The 17081-nt window shown below is 38.5% G+C and overlaps 1 protein-coding gene across 4 annotated transcripts in view; it reads left to right on the top strand.

Annotated features, from left to right (window-relative positions):
- LOC124102531 (broad substrate specificity ATP-binding cassette transporter ABCG2) overlaps window positions 1–17081 on the top strand; it is a 114202-nt gene that overhangs the window by 75273 nt on the left and 21848 nt on the right. For all 4 annotated transcript variants that reach the window (XM_046458922.2, XM_058583863.1, XM_046458921.2 and 1 more), the window contains exons 2-6: window positions 1535–1756; window positions 8969–9028; window positions 9664–9778; window positions 10344–10496; window positions 13178–13335. In XM_046458922.2, coding sequence (XP_046314878.1) covers window positions 1554–1756; window positions 8969–9028; window positions 9664–9778; window positions 10344–10496; window positions 13178–13335 — 689 coding nt within the window. In that variant the 5' untranslated portion in view covers window positions 1535–1553. The remainder of the gene's footprint in view (window positions 1–1534; window positions 1757–8968; window positions 9029–9663; window positions 9779–10343; window positions 10497–13177; window positions 13336–17081) is intronic.

The following is a 17081-nucleotide window of genomic DNA, read 5'->3' on the forward strand; positions in this document are numbered from 1 at the left end:
TTCTTTGGTGACAGTTTTTTTTTTCATTTATTTTCTTAAATACATTATCTGTGGGTCAACCTCTATTTTTTCTGTTTTTGGAACTTTGGATCCTATTTTCTGGCATGCCTGATAATTTTGGATTGAAAATGTGGATGATGATAGCTTCTTTGAGAATGGATTTAACTTCTAGCAAAGTCTGAGCAGATCACTTTGATAGAGCAGGGTCTGGTCTCTCTTGTTTTTCCATATTCCTAGGTCCTAATGCTTCTGGGATCTTGAAAGCTTGGGGTTTTCAGTGGTCCTGGTCTTTGCTGGCCTGCAAGTCCAAATTTTGTTTCTTTCTTTTTCTTCTTTACTTAAATTTTAATTTCAATATTTATTGCTTAGTTTCTTTTTTTTTTTAATGAATTAATTTTAATTAGATCTTTCTTGCAAGAGACTGCTGAGTAATTTGATCTGATACATTAGAGGCTTCTGGAAGATGCCTCTAGCAGCTTCTTTCTGCCTGGTTGTCCTCAGTGCTGCCCCTTGTGTGGACAGTTGGTGGGGTGCTGGACTTGCACCAGTGCTGTCCCCTCCTTGATCCTTTTGGATCCCTCATGTCCTGGCTGCTTTTGGTTGCTCTCACCAGAACCCTGCACACAGCTGCTTGTCATCTTTTGTCTATGTTTCTGGTTGTTCTAAGGAGGATGATTAGTTTAGAGCAGCTACTCTACCTTAGGCAAAGAGAGTTCTTCATGGATGATTTTGGCTTTTCAAAAAGAAAAGTAGGATTATTGAAGTGAGCATTTCGAACCTCTTTCACAAGTTCAGTTCACCTTAAGGGTTTACTCTAATTAAATCTTTTTAAGGGACCTTTTGTCACTTGTTTAATGAAACATTTTATACTTCACTCACACATAGTATTCAGTTTTGCTTTAGATGCTTAACCATTGGTTTGGTTTTCTTAAATCATTTTCACACTTAAATCTTCCTAGAATTTAAATGTTTGCCCATTAAAGAAATGATGATATCATTGCAAACAGTGTTGGAGTTTACATTCTTTACTGAATGAAGGTGCATAAAAATCAGAGATGTGGAGTATAGGACTATAAATTCAGAGAAAAATTTCCTGTACAAGACTGCTTAGCTAAGCCCTTTTTGGTAATAATGTTACAAACTCCAAAAACAAAACCAAAAAAAAAAAAAAAACCCTAGAGGATGTATGCTAGAGATCATGCAAGCTGTCCCTGAACTGAAATAATAATGTGCTTTTCAAGCCACCCAAATCTTATCTGTGTTTTCCTACCTTATGAGTTTAAAGTAATTTCCATACTATTTACTTATGAGGAATTTAATTGACATCTAATTGGAGTGTAGGTTTTCAAACTTGTGTCTCCCTCCCATTATAAATTCTAAGGTTGTTCTTATCACAGTGATGTGGGCTGTTCATTAAAGGAATCTACTCACTGCAACACAGTTTAAAACAGACTTGGTTTAAGCGTATTGTTATCTAGGGTTTACAATCTCATTTATCTGAACTGTCAACTTAACATTGCTTTTCTCTCCACAGAAAGGCAGAAACTCTCCAGATGACTTCCAATGATGATCAGATTTGTATCCCAATGTCACAAAGAAACACCAATGGCCTGCCTGGGATGACCTCCAGTGACCTGAAGACATTTACCGAGGGGGCTGTGTTGAGTTTTCATAACATCTACTATCGAGTAAAAGTGAAGAGTGGCTTTCTCCTTGGTCGGAAAACAGTTGAGAAAGAAATACTATCGAATATCAAGTATGTGCTTGAGCTTTATTTATTTATTTATTTTTTAGGTGTAGATGGACATAACACAAGGCCTTTATTTTTATGTGGTTCTGAGGATCGAACCTGGGTCCCGCCCGTGCTAGAGTGCTCTACTGCTGAGCCACAATCCCAGCCCCAGTGCTTAAGCTTTTTAAAAGACCATTTTATGGACCTGTAATGAACTTCACAGGTCTTGCCTATTACCAGTAAGCCGCTGTGAGCCTTTGTGTATAAGTCTTTGTTTAAGCATATTGACACATGTTTTCTTTTGGTTAAACTAGGGCTGAAATGATTGGATCACTTGTTACAGATATGTTTAACTTCGAAAGGAATTGACAAACTATAAAAATGGTTGTACCACGGGCATGGAGTTTTGTTTGAGAAACTAAACCATTAATGTGTCATTTAGCTTTTCTTATGAAGTCTTGAGTTTTGATGGAAAGAGGCCTAGATGTATGGTTTACTACTTCTTGATTGTGGGGATATAATTATAACTTTGGCACTTTAGTCCAAGCAGTGAAGTAGTACTTTCTGAGTAGTACTTTGTTAGGTACTTGTGCATTTTATGTACTTTTTATTCTAGTAGCAAGGAGGTTGAAGTGAGAGTATCATGAAAATACTTTGCTTTGCAAATAGACCTCTTTTAAATGAATGGCCTGTTTATAGTAGTAAATAGTCTATAATGACTTGCCCAAAACTTTCCACAAAAATGTCAGATAGAAAATATTTAAATATAAAACAACTATAATTTTAATTGAAGTTATGAAGTTGAAGTGCAAAGTGGTAATAATTTAGGATTAAAATCAATGAAGTTATTTCTATTTTAAAAGGGCCCAGCAATTAGGGTTTTCATTCAGCAATGAATTCAGAATTCAGAGTCTGGTGTTGAAGAGTAGGGGGGAAATGAGTGTTTCTATGGAATCTACTCACTACCAGGTACCTCTATGAGTTCACAGATGCTGGCCATTAGGGGTGTCAATGTCTTTCTGATTTCTAGAAAATTATGCTTCCCAGCTATGGTGATAGGAATTTGAGTTTGCTTAGTCAGCATAATCTCTGTGTTTAGTTAGTTTAATAGGGGCAATAATTACTGATAGAGGAAGCAAGCAATTTCCCCTGACTCTCCAAAGCTGGGTGGGGTTATAAAGAGTGCTTTGACCTCCAAGTGGCTGCAGACCTATATGGGAATCAGAGATTTGCCATTTTATTTTGTTTTTAGTTGCAGATGGATATAATACCTTTATTTTATTTATTTATCTTTATGTGGTGCTGAGGATCCAAACTAGGGCCTCACACGTGCTAGGCAAGCACTCTACCACTGAGCTACAACCCCAGCCCCAGAGGTTTGTCCTTTTATCCTGATGTTTTTATGTGACTGTGGTCTTTTCTTTTAATAAACACCAGCTCCTTCAGAGGGCAAGAAAATGGCAAGCTAGGGTAGAAAAATTGGGGGTGTGAGAAGGAGAGAAATGGTAACTGTTTGAGGGTTGACTGGATTGAGGCCAGGGGCGTTGTGCAGGGTGAGAACTCTCTTTTTTTTTTTTTTTCAATGTTTATTTTGTTTATTTTTTTTTTTAATTTTTTTTATTGGTTGTTCAAAACATTATAAAGCTCTTGACATATCATATTTCATACATTAGATTCAAGTTGGTTATGAACTCCCAATTTTACCCCAAATACAGATTGCAGAATCACATCGGTTACACATCCACATTTTTACATAATGCCCTATTAGTAACTGTTGTATTCTGCTACCTTTCCTATCCTCTACCATCCCCCCTCCCTCCCCTCCCATCTTCTCTCTCTACCCCATCCACTGTAATTCATATCTCTCCTTGTTTATTTTCCCATTCCCCTCACAACCTCTTATATGTAATTTTGTATAACAATGAGGGTCTCCCTCCATTACCATGCAATTTCCCTTTTCTCTCCCTTTCCATCCCACCTCATGTATCTGTTTAATGTTAATCTTTTCTTCCTGCTCTTCCTCCCTGCTCTGTTCTTAGTTGCTCTCTCCATGCAGCAACGCCTGCTGTCTTTGTCTCTTTCTTGTGTTGGTTAAGAAATTCTGACCAGAGCATAAGGAGAGGAATGGTGGATGGAAGGCTTTGATCTTTTGCTACATAGTTAGATAGAATTCACTTATGGAAAGCTCACAAGCGTTTTGTGAAAGACAATCAAGAAAATGTTGCTTCTTTTAGATTTTGTGCTGAAAGTGCTAGAAGGTAAAGAGATTTGAATATGTGTAGTTTGAACAGATGTAAAAAGCACAGGGTGTGAAGATATATTTACCTTGCTTTTTTTTTTTTTTTTTTTTTTTTTGGTGCTAGGGATGGAACCCTGGGCCTCTACCCTGCTAAGCATGGTGCTCACCACTGAATAAAGATATAGATTGTGTGTGTGTGTGTGTGTGTGGCGGGGAGTGGGGGTGGTTGGAGATTGAACCCAGGGTTTTGCATGTGCCAGGCAGGTTCTCCACACTGAGCCACACTTACAGCTCATCTTGCTTATCTTTTCAAGCTAGTAAATTAGTGACTTGATACCCCAAATATCTCATGCACTCAAAGCTTCACAACATCTTATGACTCCATGTTGTGCATTTCAGCAAAGGAGGAGGTCATCCTCTTGTGTTTTCCTAGGCTTATAAAATTGCAGTCAAATCTTGCAGTTTTTTCAATATTAACAGTTAAAAGGATAGTAAGGATTGGTATTCTTGCTTACTCACATTTCTGCTTTAGGGATCCATGAGAAAGGTTATCCTTTTCTGGCTGCAGTATTTTCAGTCTTTCCCCTGTCTGCTGGCTTCAAATGATAGTTTCTAGGGTATGTGAAGAGTTACTCTCATTTTCTTCCTTTTTTTTTTTTTTTTTTCCTTTTCGTGTGGGGTGCTGGGGATTGAACCCACAGCCTTGTGTATGTGAGACAAGTACTTTAGCAACTGAGCTATATCCCCAGCTCCTACTCTCATTTTCTTAGTTTTGATTTGTGTTTGATAGCATCATCACCATTTACATTATTAACTATATTCCAAAAAGTTAATGACAGTATTGACTTTAAAATTTTTATTCTTCCTTTTCTTTTGTCAGAAGAAGATAGAACAAAATTTGAGAAATGAGAATTCAAAAAATTTTCCTACCTTATGAAAACTCTCTTATGCTTACTTTGTCTCCATATCCATACTTGAGCATTCCCTCACCAGTGCTGAAGATCTATTTTAAAAAATCATCTGTTCCAGTAGATGTGCAGATATCCTATAATCACGAGGGAAATTCATGACCCTCTTAGAGAGTTTTCCCTATTAATAATTTACTTTGAAGTAATTTCAAATTTAAACCCATATGAACATAACCTTTTCACCCAGATTTCCTTTCAGTATTTCACTGCATTTGCTCCTGTTACTGTGGTCTTTTTGTGTCAGTTGTCATAACTGGTTTTTGGGAACCGTTTGAGAGGAGACTGTCCATAGGATGCCCCTCTATCCCTAGCTCCTTTAGCATTACTTTCCAGAAAGAAGGCCCCTCTCCTGTGTGATCACTCAGTTTTTGTCTGGCAGCATCCAAGGGGAAGTGTAGTCTCAAAAAGAAGGCAGGAGGTGTTGAGTGCCCCTCGTCACCCACCTGTGGTCCTCATGTAGATGACTGACCACCACATTGTGTCCATTCAGTCTTGTCCAGCCTGGTGTTTTCTAGTCCCATCTCATTCCAGGTATTGTTAAAATTGATCACCTGGTCAGATTTCTGTCTGCCAAATTCACCATAATGTTCCTTTTTTCCTCTTTTACTTGATTAGTATTTTGAGGGGAGATGTTTTGACATTATTTTGGAAAGCTGTTCCCCTTTAAACTTAACTCACTCACAGTAGCCCATGTAGATGACTGATCCAGAGAGCTACCACTATGACAGTTGCCAAAGGGTGGTTTTCTAATTACGTCATCTTATTGTTTGAATTTCTACTAATAAGAAAAAACTTCATTCATTTTCTCTTCTTTCAATTACTGTAGAGACTTATGGTTTTATACTTCCTTCAATAGTATTCAGTTGTAATGCATGATTATTATTCTTTATGTTGATGCTACTAATACTCCTGATTAGTCAATGAGAGATCTGACAAGGTGGGTTCCTCTCTTCATCTCTCATTATTTCGACTTATCTCTTCATATTTTGATATTTCCTTGGCACAGCAAGAAATTCTATACTCATTTTATACCTGCCCTGACTGATCTAGACTCACCTAAAGTTTATTTTTGTAGAGGATGGTATTTACAAACAAGTATCTGGGTGATTTGAATGCTAATTGCTTTTGGGATGTCATTGCTTCCAGGCCTTCTTGACAGACTGACCTAGGGAATATATGTGTGCATGTACAGATACACATGTGCATATACATATATCTACAATTTTGTTAAAAAAACAAAACATATGCCTAGTTGTGCAAAATGACTGGTGATACAGATATGTCTATTCTCAGAAACCTTTTGGTCTAATGGGGAATTCAGAAAACTAGAGCACTAACACTACATCTTTCTGTTGTAATGGAAAGATTAAAAGATACCTGTGAACCCCTGATCCTAAATTGTAGAACTGGGCACGTGGAGTTTCAAAAGTGAATATGTTGTTTGTGTGCACCTGTGTGTAGGGAGGTAGGCCATGCTCTTAAGAATGGAAATGACCTTTCTTGTCTAAAAACAAAACAAGACCAAAGGGTTGACCATTGTCCACTATAAGTAACAGATGTGACAAAAGTCCTTAAGGTAAGTTTTGTGTACTTTTTTTTCAGTGTGTCTTATGTAATGGGGGAGAGAAGGAGATGTAGGTGGCAACATTACCATACAGTTCTTGTTGACAAGGTTTTACCAATGTAATAACACAGCACTTTGCACACAAATGCTGTAAAGCAATAAATAAGGGGGCAATGGCTTGTGAGAGATGATAGATGGGTGGAGGGGAGGGTGGGGAGACCAAGGAATTGTGGACCATAGACTAGAACAGGAGTCAGCAGACTCTTCCTGTAAAGGACCAGATCATAAATTCTTCAATTTTTATGGGCCGTTTGTAGCACAAAAATTGCTATACGCTGCACAACTAAAATAACATGGCTCTGTTCCAATTATATTGTTTTTGAAAACAGAGAACAACCAGCTACACTGTGCTGATCCCTGGACTGGAATGTAAACTCCAGGAGGGCTAGGGTTTTTGTTTTTTCACTTGTTTATCTGCTTGTTTTGTTCTGGGCTCTCTCCCATGCAGGGAATTGAACCCTGGGGCTCCTACTTGCTAGGCAAGTACTCTTAATCACTGGACTACATTCCTAGATCTGGAAGAGTATAGACATTTAATAATTGTGCTAAGTAGATGGGGGTAGAATAGGCTACTGCTCCAGATTGGAACTCTTGTATTTGTGATCATACATTTTTGTTGTTTTCTGTCAAAATAAGCCCAAAACAGGAAACTGTAAAATTCTTTGTCTTAATACATGCACATTAAGTTTGTGGTAGAATCATTCAGGATGGCTTGGTTTACTTTATATAAAATATCTGTTTTACTTGAATAGGTATTTTATTTTTAGTAGAATTTTATAGTTATACATAGCAGTTGGGTTCATCCTGAAAAACTCATACATGCATGGAATTCATTTGGAACATGATCCCCCCTTTTCCCTCCCTTGAGTAGGTATTTTAAAAATGTGGAAGGCTTTTCTGGCAGTAAAACCTGAGTGAATCACAAGCTTGTTTCTGGTCATTTCATAAGTAGGTACTTGGTAGCTATTAATAAAGAAGATGCACCAGTACTAAAGATAAATGCACCTTGAAAGTTAACCCTATCCTGAGTGTGTTTTTACACCGAATGGGGGAAAGGCCATCAGAAGAATAAGAGATTTTTCTGTTATGGTTTACTCCAGGTTTACCAGCTTCTCACTGTCTTCGTCTGATGTTTGAGTGAGAGTTTCCTCAGTTAATGAGCAAAGTGAAAGATACATTTCACCTCAGTTCCCAGTGGCTATGGTACAGTTATGAAATTGATCAGGTGTCACAGGCTGTGAATGCTGAGGTCCTCTTGGATATAAGAGCCATGATGAAGTTGTATTGGGAAGTTCATTACTGATGACAGTTGTGTAATTGTAGGATTGACCTCTTGGGAATTATTAATCTGAGAATGAATTGTTGTCAGCTTTGATCTTGCTCTTGGACTTGATAATCTGTGGAATATATCTGGACCTATTTACAAATCCTAAAGATAGACTGGGTGAGGATACTAAGGTTCTGAATGGACCAAGTGTGGCCTCTATTTATTCATGCCCATATACCTGCAGTAGCTCTGCTATGATTTTTTCCGCCTTTCTGCTCTGTGTGTATATTCACTACTCTCACACATCCTATTTTGTTTGAAAATTGGTGTCTGTTCTGGCCCTGCTCATCCTTAAAGGACATCCCCTACTGGAGTGATGTCTCCCAATTGTAAACTGATCATTTTCCTGTCCACTCTTGGACACTTAACAAGGAAGGGAATTATCTAATTTTACTAAGCACATTTTGCTTTTTCTAACTGGTGATGTTTTTCTTGTCTTAAGCACTGGTGATACTTTCTTATCCTCTGGAGTGCTTCCTTCTAGGCTTTGGATTTCTACTTTAGATGTTTTTTGATCTGATTAGATTTTAGTAGCGCAAGCACTACTACTGATATTCTACCAATCTGTGATTACTTAACTTGACTGGGTTGCAAGTGAGGCTGTTTGAAGATACTAATTATCAGACATTTCTCAGAAGCTGTCATGTTTTACAGTGTGTTAAGGGGGAGGATTCATGAAACTCTGTTTCTTATTTCAAGAAATTTTTGTTGTTCTTTCTGGGGATGGAACCCAGGGCTCCTGCATGCTAAGCACTGGCTCTTCCACTGAGCTATATTTCCAGGCTAATTTCAAGGATCCTTGAACATTAGATATATCATTTTCCAAAAGGGATGAGTGGATCAAAGGAATGTTTAGGCACCTGAGCCATCTTTATTATTGATCCTGACTAGTGATTGACATCCTCTACATACTAGGCTTCTATTAATCAATAATTCATTTTTTTTTTCTCTTTGAATTAGTTCTTGTTTTCAGTCTGCAGTTTCATCATACTTCATTGAGTATATTCCATGTAGACCACAAACTAGTAGAACTTTGTTTAAAGTGGAACAGTAATTCAGTATGTTTCTGTGTTTACAGTGGGATCATGAAACCTGGTCTTAATGCCATTCTGGGACCCACGGGTGGAGGCAAATCTTCGTAAGTATAACAGAAAGTTTAAGTAGACATATTCTGTGAAATTTTAGTGTGCTTTAAAAAATCACTTTTATGTGGGTATTAAGCATTTGCTGTATATGCCCAGTCTGGTTCTTAGGTTCTGTAGATAACATATAGTTAGGCTAGCTTATGGTTTTATCCCAAGGAAGTCTTATTAGCTCAGGTTTATTAATATGGCATGATAAAGTGATTGACATACAGCAGTGGGCTATATTATGACCTAATGGGAAGGAATAAGAAGGGGAGATGGAGCAGAAGGTGTAATTGAAGACATGAATCTCAGGAAAAGAAGCATATTTTCTGGGTTGGGACCACCAAGGTCAGTCAGCCAGAGGTCATTTGGGAGGTTAATGCTAGATAAGCCAATGTTGTTTTCCTGTTATATTTTTGAGCTTTCTTATTACATAATGAAAAGGAAGGTGAGAATTTGAATAAATATAAACACATATATACAGGTGTGTGTGCTTTAAATACATATAAATGAATTATTTGGGTTAAATCATAGATCATTTGACTAGTTAACTTTTTAACTTGAGTCGAATTTGGATTCAAAGTAGCAGAGAGAGAAGACCTGTTTTTGAGGGGAAAAAAATTACTACATATATGTCCTTTTACAGATTGCTAGATGTTTTAGCTGCAAGGAAAGATCCACATGGATTATCTGGAGATGTTTTGGTAAATGGAGCTCCTCAACCTGCCAATTTCAAATGTAATTCAGGTTATGTGGTACAAGTAAGTATTAGTGATTTCACCTGTTGTGGTTCCTCTGTTTCTGTATGGGCAAATGCCTTTTAGTGTAGTGTGCTTCCAGCTGATTATATAACATGGAACCAATTGACATGGAACCAGCCTTCCTTAAGATTCAGGGTGGGTTTAAATGGAAAGGCAGAGAGTACCTGGAATAGGATCCCTGTAGTGCAGTGCCATGAAGTCTACCAGTTTTACCATTTCTTAAAGAGTCTACTGTTGTCCTTTTTGCTCTTCTTGCACATTTTTCCTTCTCATAAAAGACAAGTTTGTCACATCCTCTTACAAAGCAGTCAGGAAGTGTCTGGTTATAGTCTTCATGATCACCCTGCTTCATCTGGGTGTACAGAGGAAGCACAAAAATTTTTCCTGTGGGAGCTGAGGCTGTCTGTATGTGGAGTCACTGAAGTTTGTAGAGTTGAATGTTTATCGTTAGCTAGAACTTACCTTGGGTATATTGTTTTCATGGATTAAGTTAAATACACTAGAGTGATGCTTTTAGACTCAATGTCGTAGAAAAGTTTCATTGAAATCCTGTTTTTCCCTTCAGGATGATGTTGTGATGGGCACCCTGACAGTGAGAGAAAACTTGCAGTTCTCAGCGGCTCTTCGGCTTCCAACAACTACGACAAATCATGAAAAAAATGAGAGGATCAACAAGGTCATTGAAGAGTTAGGTCTGAGTAAAGTGGCAGATTCCAAGGTAATGTGAAAAAACCTGATAGAGTCATAGGTAGGAAAGAGGACCTCCCTGTGTGGACAATGTGACCTTAATCAGAAGTTTTCTAAGGTGTGTGTGGTCAACAGTGGCTGCTTTCTGTAATGCTGAGAATGGGTGACAATATACGGGGAAATTAAGTGGAGAAATGATCTTAATGATGATTGGATCCCGGGATGGAATGTGGCCTGTGTGGAGAGTGCCCCTCGCACGGCCTTCTCCATGGACCTCCACCCTCATTGTCAAGCCATGGCTCATTTGATGCCTTTGCACTAACTTTTTTCTTCCTGTTTTTCTCTTCCCTCTTTTAGCTGTTCTTCTCCCTCTCTTCCTCCAGGGGACTTTGTTCCATTGCTTTTTTGAGGTATATTTTTGGAATTGATAAATGATGAGAATCCAAGGGTTATTGCTGTTCCACTTTGGTATAATTTGGTTTTCATAACTATATTCAGTCACATTAGGAATTATCATTTGTGTAGTGACCAAGTTATTTTTCTATAGCATTTCTTTGGCAGTTTTTTCTCTCATCCCCTCCTTCCCTTTCTCTCTTCTTCCCTTTCTGTTGCCAATATTTATTTCCACACTCTTACATGCCAGACTCTTTTAGGTTTGAGAGGTACAGTTGTGGTCAGAAGTAACAAAGAATGGACAGAATAACTCCCCCTTTGGTGGGTTGTGCAGGATCAAGAAGAGAAAATGAAAGGAACAAGTGAACTTTACAATTGACTAGTCAGTAAGGAAGCTTTATTGAGCAGATATTTGGCATTTTGGGGGATTAGGAGCCGTTTAGAATGTACAGCTATACTGAATCCTTGTCATCTTCTTGGACATTGGGAAGACACCCTCCTCCCCACCCCCACTGCTTCCTATACTTTCTTGCAATCTTTATGTAAAGTATATTTTGTTTGGAAGAATAATCCTGTGATACCATCATTTACCACTCCCCCCACCCCGAGTGATGTTTTCTTTGCTTTATCTCTATTTATTTGATTTTTTGTCATTTCAGTTAGGCACTTTCTTTTACTCTGTTACCATTTTATTTTTCTCAGTGCATGTCAGGACTCTTATGCTAGGCAAGTGCTCTACGCTTGAGCTGCACCCCAGGCCTGTTCTTAATCTTTAAGCACTCACTGCCTGAACTTGCTTGTTTAGATTTCCAGACCATATATAAAACCAGCTGTTGACTTCTTAGAATTCCTGTAATCCTGTTGATCAAAATTTTTGACTTTTTATGGAATTTTATACGTAACAGAAATATAGAGAAAATAATCTGATTACTATAATGACATGTTGTAAGATGATTAATATTATAGTTTAATTCCTAATATTTTTCACCTAGATTTCTCTCTTAATATTTTTTTTTAATTTTATTTTTTTTTAATTTTTATTTATTTTTTTAGTCATACATGACAGTAGAATGCATTTTAACATATAATACATACATGGAATGTACATACATCAATCATATTGTCTATTCTATTCTGCTGCCCTTCCTGCCCTCCCTACTCCTCCCCTCCTCTCCCATCCTTTCTCTGTATCCAATCTAATGTTCTCTTAATATTTTACCCCATCATTTCTACAATTTCTCTTTTCATTTTTTAATTGGTGCATCTACAGCTATTTCTTACTGAGGTATTTTAAAGAAAGTTATATAATATTTTGCCCCTGAATACTATTTATGCATCTGTAAGAATATGAGGTTGGAGGTGTAGCTCAGTGGTGTTATGTGTTCTTATAACGTGTGAGACTCTGGGTTCTTTCCCGATGAAAACCAAAACAACAAACCAAACAAAAAAATAATTCAAAAAGGACATTTCCTGACCTTACCACAATACCATTATCAACTAACAGAATGAACAGTATCTTCATATCATCAGCTATGTTAAGCCCATATTCATTCACGTTCCTCAAATTGTCAAAATGTCTTTTTTAGTTCAGTTAATAGGACTCAGTCCAGGGCCATGATAGCACTTGATTATTATCTCTTTGGAGACTCTTAATTTCAGAATTGTTTTCTACTTGCTGTCTCCCAAACCTTTACACTCCCCTTCCTAAACATTTTCTTGTTGAAAAGATGGAGCTAGTTGCCCTGTGGAATATGCCTTCTGGATTTGTCTAAATGATGAATCAGGAATTCTCTGGTGTTTTAAGGTATAGATAGTATCCATTTGGAGAGTGTTATGGAATTTGAAAAAATGCTCATGTGCTATGGTAAAAAGTGAACTTTCCTGTTTCCAAGCCTGCTCTGTTTTTGGAGACTTTAGGTGGAGGCAGTGTGTGTGGGTGTTGTTAGAAGACAATAAAATACTTGAGATGCTTTCCCTTTTCCTCTCCTATCTTTATCTCCTGTTTTAAACTGTGATATTACTATGTCAGAGTCATATTTTTAGTGTTCTAACTTATTGGCTTAAAACTAAACATCTGACTTGGTGAGGAACATTTAGAACTATTCAGAGAATGGGCTTCATATTGCACCTAGCAGCTCTTCCCTGAGCCTTAGTTTACTCAGAAACCTATTCCATCTCCCAGGTGTCCATATACTTTGCTGTCCAGATTAATGAGGATAATGGGATAAAGTGTCTCTAGTAGGGCTGGCACAAATTAGTTCACCAAATGGGAGTGACCATGGTTATTCTTATTAATAATGGCGATAATCTGTGTTTTAGGTTGGAACTCAATTTATCCGTGGTGTCTCTGGAGGAGAAAGAAAAAGGACCAGTATAGCAATGGAGTTGATTACTGATCCTTCCATCTTGTTTTTGGATGAGCCCACAACTGGTTTAGATTCGAGCACAGCAAATGCTGTCCTTTTGCTCCTAAAAAGGTAAATGCTATGGGAACACTGTTCTTTCATTTATTTAATATTTAATCACTTCTGTGTAGCAGGTATTCTTGGTGAAGGGGATTCAGAATTTTTTCCTTCTCTGTTAGAAGGAAATTGTCAATGAACAAAGTAGTGTTATTAAGAAAGATGAAATAAGAGCTTAAGGAATGATGGCTGTGGTGGGTGCGTGAAGCTCTTTTAAGTAGCAACAGGAAAGACCACAAGCACATGACCCGTGGTGAACGAGAGAGATGTAGTGAGACCTGCTGTATCTGCAGAAGAGTTCTGGTTGGAAGGAGTGGTCAGTGGCCCCAAGTCACAGCATGCCTTATGTGTGTGAACATCAGAGAGACCAGAGGGACAGAACCCAGTGACTAATTGGAGAGGAAGTTGCCTGCTGTATAGTTATTAACAAGACCACAGACTGGAGGCTCAACAACAGAAATTACTTTTCTTCCAGCTCTGGAGGCTAGAAGTTGAGATCAAGGTATCCACAGGGTTGTTTCTTTTGAGGCCTCTCTTATTGGCTTCTAGATGACCATCTTCTCCCTCTGTGTCTGTGTCCTAATCTCTTCTTAACTGGACACAGTCAGATGAGGAACCTCAATGACCTCATTTAATCTTACTGACCTCTTTGAAGACTCACTGGCCACATTCTGAGGTTACAGGTTTTTGGGAAGCCATAGTTCAGCCTATAACAGAATATAATGTGAGGTGGAACCTGGTGGCAGGTTACACAGAGCTCAGAGGCCACTCTAAGAAATATGGCTTCTTTTGTCACTTGGGGATTTGGGAGCATTTTGTGGGTGTCAGAACAGAGTGATGGTGTGGGGAGGGCTGTATAGTTGGGCATTGGGTGAGTGAAGGGCAGCAGCAAGGAACTGCTGAGGCAGGACGGGGCCTGGATTAGGATGTTCATGGTGAGGCGGTGAGAAGAGCATGGGTTCTCCGTGTGTTTTGAACCAAGAGAACGAGGATAATGGGATAAAGTGTTCAGGAAGTAGACCTAGCATGTGAGGAATGACTCCTGAGATTTGGGGCTGGAACAAATGGAAGAAAGAAGTTAAAAAGATGGCATTGCCTTTTATCTAGAAAGGAGACTGGAAAAACATTTACAGGAGCAGTGTTAAAAGTTAAATTTGGGACATATTCTTTTCTTTTTCCCCTTGGTAATGGCAATTGAACCCAAGGGCACTTTACCCCTGAGCTATATCCTCAGCCCTTTTTATTTTTTTATTTTGAGATAGGGTCTCACTAAGTTGCTTAGTGCCTCACTGAATGGCTGAGACTGGCCTGGAACATGCAATCCTCCTGCCTCCGCCTCTCAAGTTTCTGGAGTTTCAGGGGAGCATCTGCACCTAGCTGGACATATTCTTCAAAATGAATAGAAAATAATTTCAAACTGACAGGAAGGCTCCAAGAATAGTGCAAAGAAAATCCCTACCCCCCACCTAGACTCCCCAGCTGCTACATTTTCTTGCATTTGCTGCCCTCCCTCCATCTCTGCTCCCTCTACATAATTGTTTTCTGACATCATGCTCTGTCTCCTCTTAACACTCCCCAGTGTAAAATCCAAGAGACAAGGACACTCCACCATATCAGCCTCCCAGTTAGGAAGTCAGCAATGATGGCTTCACAACTATCAAATCCTTTCACTCCAGTCAGATGTCACCACCTCTCCCTGCAGCATGTCTGTTTTCTTTCTGCTTTAGAAGTTTACAGACATACACCTTTTCTACCTGTTCCTTGTTTTGTTTTCCTAATATGCAAGAGTTCCTCAGTCTATCCCTTTCTCTCATGTCTTTGATAGTCCATTTCATGGCGTGACCCTTGGCTGGTTCTGTCCCAGTGTTCCATGAGCTGACTTGGGCATGAACTGATGCTGAGCTGTCAGCCACATACCCAGGACTGACCCATCACAGGTGGTATGCAGTTTGATTCCCTGATCATGTTGCTGCCTTCTGGGAAATTATTATTTTTCCCATTGTAATATATTGGTATTTTATTGGGGAAGATAATTAGCTATTATGCCAAGACTGTGTCCCTCATAACATCTCTCCCACAAATTTTAGCAGACACCAATAACTCTGCTCTGCTCTAACAGGTAATTGTTGACATTGTATCTAAGGAAGAGGTTTTCTTCCTTCCCTATTCATTTTCTGTGATATGATAGGTTGGAATCTGTTATTCTTCACTGTTTTAATGATCAAATTGATCCTGATTTTGGCCAGTGGAAGCCAACTCAGTGTGACTTTTGTGTTCTTTCAACTTCTCCCTAATCGTTCTTTCAGCATTTCTTTTTTCTTTATGATCACTATGATGTTCTATGTTCATGTTGTATCATGTTGTACTTTTCTCCTTTCAGCCATTTGTGGACGGATCCTGGTTCCTTTTGGGGTAGTTAGTTAGAACCCATGATCTGGTTGCTCAGTGTGCTCACTGCTATTGGAGTGGCATGCTTCTAGACCTTTAGTAGGCAAACCTAGGAAACGTGTGTGTGTGTGTGTGTGTGTAAATGTAGACATATGTTTCTACTTTCAATTGGAAATATATTGAATATAAATATATATATATGTGTCTTTTTATAGAAAGACAATGTAAAGATACAGAAAAGCAATAGTTACAGATGTATGTATATTAAATACATATTCTGTTAAATACATGTATACATGAGTTCATGATAATATTTTAATTCTAAAACCTCCATGTTACTTTTTTTTTGTCATTTCCATGTTTGTGAGTGACAGGGAGAGATTGCCATTTTCTCAAATATTCATTTACTTACTCAAACAAGTAATTTAATTGTTTAATGGAACCAGTCTCCCAATAGATCTTACCACTCCCTTTGTCCACTACCCCTGGACACCTCTTTGCCTTTGTTTTTAAGCTTCCAGACACCACCTTCATTACTTTCCCTATCACTAACTTGCTACTTATGTTGCTCACGCTCTCTTGAGTAAGTCTCTATGCTAAGAGAGAAGAAATGAAAATAATAAGATTTTAGGTGTCTTAAGTCTGAGATTTCAGTTGCCCATGTGAAGAAACATCTATGATATTTTTATTTGTCTATAGACTGTGTAAAGGGTATTCATTAGAGACTGATGAATTGGTACAGAATATCCTAGTTTTGTGATTTGCTCTGCTTAGCACACAGGCACCCTGTCCCATGCAGGGAGCTCTAATCAGTCCTTCCCAAGCACTGCTCTGCATGCTCATCACCTGCAGCTGGTTAGAATGCAGATTTTGTTTCTTTAGGTGCCAGGTAGAGCCCGAGATTCTCCATAGGAGATTAAGGGATCATACTGATACTGTGCCACCACACTTGAGAGTCAGAGCTTCCATGCAATTCCACTTCTTGCTTTGAGTTCATTACCAGTTCCCTGTGGTCTCCCCGCTAAAATCCCAGATTCTGAGTGAAGGGTTCATCATGGGCCTGTTTTGCTGTAGTCTTTTTAGTGAGCTTCTTCACCTAGCAGGCACACTCCTTGCTTTGTAACATTGATCTTCTTATAGTTCCCTGCATAGATCTTTTTATTTCATACTGTGTTCATTCATCTTGTTCTTCTATCTTCTTCTTCACTCATTCCTGTTGAGCCTTTTGATATTTTACCTACATTATTTTCAGACTGGATTATAGGTCTCCTGTTTTGCGTACAAGGAACCCTTAGCTATTTCCATTCCACATCCTGTAGAGATCACTGATCCTCTGTCCTGATTCTCTTTGAGGCAGAACACCCTTGTATATG

This window comes from Marmota monax, unplaced genomic scaffold (assembly GCF_021218885.2).
Source record: "Marmota monax isolate L192 unplaced genomic scaffold, Marmota_monax_Labrador192_F-V1.1 WCK01_AAM20220418_F8-fsc00002, whole genome shotgun sequence".
Classification (NCBI taxonomy): domain Eukaryota; kingdom Metazoa; phylum Chordata; class Mammalia; order Rodentia; family Sciuridae; genus Marmota; species Marmota monax.